Genomic DNA, 7,760 nt, shown 5'->3' on the forward strand with positions numbered 1-7,760 from the left:
CAGAATGTTGGCCCCGACGATGAGACCGATGGCGATGGGGGCGATGGTGCCGAGGGATCCCTTCTTGGGGTCGACGGCGGTGGCGTAGACGGTGTAGACGAGAGCAAAGGTGATGATGATCTCCATTACTATTCCTTCTGCTGCTCCTAGGCCAGCCGAGAGCCCATGGGTAGGTGTATCCTGCGAGATCATTCATAAAGATCATCATGAGTATTTTTCTCCAACGTCTCCTTTTCAGGACTAATTGTGGGGCCTTATTATGGAGTATTTTCAGTCCAAAAAATAAATTAAGTTATCAGGGCACTAGTAGCCCAACAGAGAAAACAAATAAGTACTCAGCCTACTACTGGCCCACTATCACGCCTCTGGACCCATGCATGATGCGATTAGCAGACGCCACTACTTATCTTTTCTCAATCGATTTTACTATACAAGTTTAAATTTAAATTATTGTTCAGTTTTAGCTTTCTACAAATTTCGATCCGCTACAAGTTCAAGTGCATTAGTTATATTTCGACTGCAAATCCTATTATTATTGTAAACCAATTTTTTATAATTCGGATCCTCTCCATTAAAAAAAAAAATGGAAAGACCAATACTATATTAATAGCCATTTATTTATTTAGTGAATGGTTGTGATCAGTCTTTACGAGCAAATTAGGAAATGAGTGTAATTCATAGGGAATATAATGACCATTAGACTTATAATGTATCGGACAAATCAAAGGCCTTTATTAAGGTAGTGTATACTACTTTGATAGCAAAGAGGATCAAAATTCAATCTTTTGTCATTTTTCCCACGAACAATAAGATAATATTTTTTTCTCTCTTAGCAACCCATATGAAAAAGGATCACTGAAGAAAAAGTCGCGAGGTTTAATGAAAAACAACCAAAAGCATACGCCTGAAGAAAGTGGATGTGATCTAACCTCACCTAAATTTTCATATTTTTCGCTTTTTATTGTCCAAGCAGGATCTCTATTTTAAATATAAAGTCAGGATAAAATATTTTCCTAAAAAACTAACTTTCTATTCTCTTTTCACTTACTTATTTACTTTTTAGTTGCAAACACTAGACTAAAGATTTAAAAAAAAAAAACTCATGCAGGAAATTTTCTAAGAAACAAAACAGACTGAAAATCTTTTCTTAAAGGGGAAGAAAACAGTCGACCTACGCAGAACGTGAATAAGTTGATCAAGGTCAGATTAATTTTGAGGTAAACAGAGACTCGATTTAAAAAGCAGCGATCGATCTTACCAACCCCGTGACAAACTTAATGAGGAAGGCACCAGCGATAGCACCAACGAGCTGAGCAACCCAGTAGAAGATGCCGGTCAGGACAGTGATCTGCCCGCCGAGAGCAAGCCCAAACGTCACGGCCGGGTTCACATGTCCGCCGGAGATGTTTTGCGCCAACAGACACAGGCGACGAAGAGGGCGAGCCCGTGGTCAGACCGCGCAGGGTCAAGGGCAGCGTTGTCCGTCAGCTTGTCTGCGACCACAGATTGTTGTTGTTATAAATTCAACACGCGCAAAGCATGGTGAAAGTCTATGATTTTTTTTACACGGAACAGTCAATTCGAGTTATTTTTCGTACTGTGCTGTTGCGGAGAATGTAGAATATAATTATGTCTTAATTAAAACCAAACGTTAAATTTAATTCAAGTGAAGAACAAGGGTGGGGGTCGAAAAATTAGACAAAAACTGAGGCCTAACTGTAAGCAATGGCCGAGCCAACGCCAGCGAAGACAAACAATAGAGTGGAGATAAATTCAGCAAGGTAGGCTTTGAGCGAGCCGACACCGAAGGAATCGTCAAATCTGCCAAAGGCAATTCCGGCCATGGCTACCCAAATTTATAATAACTGATGAGCACCGAAAATTCCTCGAAAGAGAGGGGTAGAGAGAGAGAGAGGTCGTATGTTAGAAAGCTCCCGCTGGAGGCAGCTAGCTTTTATAACACCTCAATAATTAATGGCGGAGATGGGGGATGAAGTGTAGAGCTTATCCAATAGATGATTGCCAGCTGGAATTAACATGGGTTTGGTGGAAGTGTGGAGAAGCATATCAATGCAACTTGAGCTACTGTGGGGCCCGGCTCCAGGGTGTAAAGGTTGTGTACCAGTGAAGGGGATCAATGACTGCTGACAGATAGCTTTCATTCAGCCACAAATTCAGCCGACCGTGTCCTTCGTGTCTGAGCGAGGGTCGCCCTTTAGGATGCAAATGAATTCGTTACATATATGAATTAGGAACCTCTCGATATGAAATTTTTATATTTTTATCCGTTAATATGGAATAAAGATTGAGACCAAATGATACCGATTCGAATTAGATGTAAGGGAAATGTCCATGATTTTAAAATATATAAATATAATCAGCATGTCTGAGAAATTAAAGATGAGATCTCCGATCTAAAAGTTAACCTAAATTTATTAATTTAATGATCAAAGTAATTACAATTGTATTATCAATGTGTATTCAAATATGGATCCGGATATTTCATTTCATCTGTGTTCATATTTATACCCTATATGTTATGGTATTCCCATTTTCGTCAAAATACAATTTAAAACTCAAGTAGTTGACAAGTCTACTTTGATACACTACGCTATAGTTTCTTTAGCTACCAGAGACAATCAAGTCCGACAACTCAGCTGACAGGACGAGACGACGCCCCTCAGTGTCGACACGAAAGACGGTGTTAGTTGACACGAAAGACGGTGCTAGTCGACCTCCTTCTATTGATAAACTCATCGCGAGTCCACTCTTCCATTTGTAAGGCGGTTACATATTTTGCTCAAAGAGCGTTACTTCTCGGTGAAACTAAAGAACTATTTTAGTCTCGAGCCCATATTTCTATGACAACGTGTCAACATCGCATTTAATGTTTGGCAGGCGCCATCATGACTCTAGCCCAAATGGTCTTCATGACTCATCGGACCACGTGGGCCCAGCCATGCCACCAATCTTTTCTCATTTAATGCCGAAACGACCTTCCCTCCACTCGCCGACCGACACCTGTAAAACAAGTGTCGACGTGGCCGCCAGTCCACACTTCGCCACTGCCCTCCTGCTCTCGGTCGAAATGACCACTTTGCCCTTGCCTCCTTAGTATAAATGCATGTATTATTCTAACATGGGGGGGGGGAGTTCACAAATCTGATCCTCTAACACACATACTGCATATTTACAAGAACACACACTTCTTCCTTTACCCTACTAAAGTCATCGGCTAACTTGATCGTCGGAGAAACCACGGGGGAATCAAACCCCATCCTCTCACGTGTTTTCTATTCATGCAGATTCTTTATATACCTAACTCAAAGAACTAGACATAAAGTCAGAGAAGGAAGCAGACCTTCTTCAATACTGAACAAATCAATCCTAGCCTGGATCAAACTGACTGTGTGATCACATTAACCATCAACAGCTTGGCGCCCACCGTGTGACCTCTTTCCTTTTTTAAGAAAAAAATGCCAGGTTCTAAGCAAGGGTCTGACTGGTCTCACCCTATAGAACATCGCCAGAGCTATGTTACCCAAGTTCAACTTGAGGAAACAGCTCACAAACTCTAGGGTCTTACGCTAATCTAATCCGATTAAATGCCAATTAAAATTAATTAATAAGTTATCCTAGAAAGTGTGAAATACAAGAAGAATATAAGCTAGGATAAGCAATATGAACAATGAGATATATCCTATATGATAGAGATATATGCAAGGATATATAAACAACACAAGGGTAAAAAATCTAAACAAGATAGTGGATGAAATAAATGAGTAATGCACAATTGGCGATATAAGATAAATGCAAAAACAAATACGCCAAAGACAAACTCAAACAAGCAAAATGATCACGGAGTTCGGACCTTCCGTCCTACGTCTCCGCTCCCCACTCCCGGGGAGAAATCCACTAACACAATCCGGTTTTCTACGCTCACCCGAATAACGTTTACAACCACACAGTGTCGGTTTTCAACGCTCACCGAACAACGTCACTCCTCACAATCGGTTTTCTAGTTCACCGAAAACTTCACAACACACTCGGTTTCTAGCTCACCGAAAACCTAACAATCTCACAATGTAACAAATATAAAATTGTTCTCTAATATGGATGAGAACACAATAAAAGCCCACACTCAATGTTACAACTCTCACAACCCTAATATATTATGAATGCAAATACAATAAGCTCAAGTGGGTGTGTGTAAACAATGAGTGAAATCAAAATCAAAACTAAACTCAATTAAAATCTAGCATATAGAAATTATAAACAAAATAATAAATAGCTAGAAATGAGTTTAGAGATTCTTCTCTGAATAACAAGATGGAGAGATGGAGATTGAAGCCCAAACAAGAAGATGATCTCCTCCACTTGTGAAAACTTCTTCACAAACAAAACAAACCCTTAAACACACTTTAAACCCTTGTTTAAAACTTATTTTAAAAACTTCTTAGATACTTGAAAAGAGATCAGCAATTGGGTATTTATACCCACTCAAGATCTAAACAAAAACCCCAAACAAAATGACAAAACAGTCCCCAGAAGACAGCTCAGAAAAATAGCCGTTAGTGTCTAACGGATCTATTGTCGGTCGACCAAAAATTCTGTCGGTCGACCGATGGAGAAGTTCGGTCGACCGACGGAAAAGTCCGGTCGACCGCTATCCAGGTCAAAACAAAAGAGAACGAGCAGAGACTTCGTCGGTCGACCGGTGCGGTCGACCGATGGAGCTTTCGGTCGACCGGTACGGTCGAGGTTCGGTCGACCGGTGCGGTCGACCGAAAACTGATATGAAAACTGTTTATCTGATTTTGAAATGCTGTTTAAAAATATCAAATAAATTCCAAAAAATGTAAAACTTTGGGGAATGATTGTAGACATGATAATAAATATGCTACAATGACTAGTTATCAGAAAGGACCTCCCAAAAGAAAAATATCATCATTTTACAAAATAGTCCAAAACATGAAAATATGAGATACTTGAATTTTGATGTTTTGACATAAACCAACTTTTGAAACTTTACAAAATAATTTTATAGACTTGAAGAAGGATGTAAACTATTGTTATGAAGTCTATAAACAATGAATGTAGTATTTTATCAAAATACACATATAATGCACTAAACATGATTTCATTGAACTAACTAAAATTGATATTGATGAAATCATATATATGCATATAAGTATGAAACAAAAATATATTTTCTAATTATATTCAATTGTTTCATAGTAAAACTAGAAAACTATCAAACCAAAAACCAATCCGTGTATGTGTGTATATGATTGAGCTTAAAGTACTAACACACATAATATAAAACCTAAAACTACATTACCCAAGCAATCTTGATCTTCAATTAAGCTTGACTTGGTACACATTGCGGATGAAGCTTGAACTTGATCTTTAACTTTGAATTGCATAAGCTTCACCGACATTCCGCTAACCTCCTTTGGATATGATCTTTGAAGCTCTATTCCATCCATCCTCCAACAACGTTGTTTGTCTACAAAACATAGGAATGCACAAACACTAGACAAACAATATTAGTAATAAATTGTTTGTTAAACATCATCAAAATAAGAAGGCCAACATCCCAGTCATTTAAAGAACAATTTGCCACCCTGACGGACGAGCTTCTTTGTCGACTTCCACAGCCGCAACAAGCCACTTCACTCCCTCTGCCTTCTAGAGACCGACGATCAGAAGCTCATCCTTCTGGAGGACAGTGATACGCCTCACCACGGACTCCTCATAACACTGCCAAACAATTGGAAGTCCATGCCAAACAATCAAGCCCTCCGCCTTATCGAGGACAATATCGTCGTTCTCATCACGAAGCCACTGATGAGAGTCCAGGCCCAGATTGTTTTGCGGAGCGCGCTAAGAGGGTAGTCTTCAGGACACCCCATCATCATACTTCTCTGGTTCCTTCAGCTACCATAGGAGCCTCCGGATACGACTAAGTGTACAGACCGATCGCTGATGCCATCGGGGGGTAACACCCCTCTTTCAGATGACCTTATGAATACGCCATGTGAGAAATTCAAGATACCTCATATGGAAAAATATACTGGTGAGGGAGACCCCTCTGAGCATGTTTAGAATTATTATGATGTAATGAGCATGCTCCAAACATCGAAAGCTGTCATCTATCGATGCTTCCCTATCATTCTTTCAGGGAGTGCTAAACTTTGGTGGAATGCCCTTAAGAAAAAAAACCCATCAGTAGCTTTCAACAACTCAGTCAGAAATTCATTCATCATTTTTTAGCTGACACCAAGCAAAAGCTCCCCCTTCATGTATTAATCCAAATGAGGCAGGGGCCTGAAGAGAGTCTCCGACCCTATTTTAAGAGATTCCAGGCGAAGAGGCTAGAAGTCAATGACTCAGGGAGCGTAATCACCATGTATTACACTCGAGAGAAAGCACTCCGGACCCAGGTCATCAATCAGCAACGAATCGCCCGCTACTATAATAGTAAGATTCGACCAAGGAGATTCCATGTTGGCGATCTCGTCCTCCGTAAAGTAGCTTTCGACAAAGACACTCGACGAGGCAAGCTAGCTCCCAACTGGGAAGGCCCTTACACAGTTCTGGAAGAATTTTGAATCGGCACCTATCGACTAAGGACCCCAAATGGAAGAGTCCTTCATCATCCCTGGAACATCGAGCACTTGCGATGTTACTTTCAATAATCTCGCTATGTTATTTCTAACAACTCTGTAGATTTCATTTGAAAGTATTGATGAATTTTTTATTAAAATTGACTCAATTGCTATCTTGCACTCCTGTCGTTATTGAACTGTGTAGAATTAAAAGCCCTTGGTACCTTTTCAGGAATAAACCCAAGACACTCACTATATGGTCGACTCCTACAGTCACCTCTCGACCATCTTGGTAATCTTAAAGACCTATGCATCTACGTAAGGCCTAGGTACTTAACCTAAAGGTTATCATTTTCCTATGTTGCCCCCAGGACGACCCTCTGTAGGGTGAAAGACCTAGTCAACTTTAGTAAGTCCTAGGCATAGCCTCAGGGTTATAAAAGACCTAGTCAACTTCAATAAGTTCTAGGCATTCGACCCTAGGGTTGAATTAAAAGCCCTTGGTACCTTTTCAGAAATAAACCCAAGGCATTAACCATATGGTCGACTCCCATAGTCGCCTCTCGACCATTATGGGGATTAGGAAGACCCAGGCATCTACATAAGACCTGGACACCCAACCTCAGGTTGTCATTCTACTTAAAAGTCTTTGGTGTTACCCAGAACAAACTTTAAGACGTGAAGTTTGACTGCTAATTTTCTCTTGACAAAGAGATTTAAGCACTGTAACTTGCCAAAACCTTGTCAACTAAAGTCCCGAACACTTAGCCAAAGTAAGGTGCAAAGTAAGCTAATCGTCTCGAACCCCAAGCACTCGACACAACATGGTTGACTCACTGCTACGCCAACACTCGACTCTCTCATCTAGAACAAAAACTACCAGTCAGCAAAATAATAATAAAGAGTAAAAAGAAAAAAGAATACAAACTCAAGAGTGAGAACAAAGTCGATTTTTTCCGAAATGCAAATTTCATTACAAACTCTTTACAATAATCCATACCAACATATTTATAGAGCATGTCGATATATTAAAAAATACAAGTTCCTAACTTTCATGACCCAAGGTGGTAGTTTTGGTTGGGGCGATAGCCTTGGTAGCAGCAAAAGGCTCAGTAAGGGCTTCGGCTGCAACAGCAGAAGGGGAAGTGG

At 40.2% G+C, this 7,760-nt stretch overlaps 1 protein-coding gene across 1 annotated transcript in view; it reads right to left on the minus strand.

Moving 5' to 3' along the window:
• LOC109844489 (probable aquaporin TIP2-2) overlaps nt 1-1,942 on the minus strand; it is a 2,298-nt gene extending 356 nt beyond the window's left edge. Inside the window, 4 exon segments of the mRNA XM_020413546.1 lie at nt 2-180; nt 1,259-1,417; nt 1,420-1,493; nt 1,718-1,942. Of these exon segments, the coding sequence (XP_020269135.1) occupies nt 2-180; nt 1,259-1,417; nt 1,420-1,493; nt 1,718-1,844 (539 nt within the window). The 5' untranslated portion in view covers nt 1,845-1,942.

This window comes from Asparagus officinalis, chromosome 6 (genome assembly GCF_001876935.1).
Source record: "Asparagus officinalis chromosome 6, Aspof.V1, whole genome shotgun sequence".
Classification (NCBI taxonomy): Eukaryota; Viridiplantae; Streptophyta; class Magnoliopsida; order Asparagales; family Asparagaceae; genus Asparagus; species Asparagus officinalis.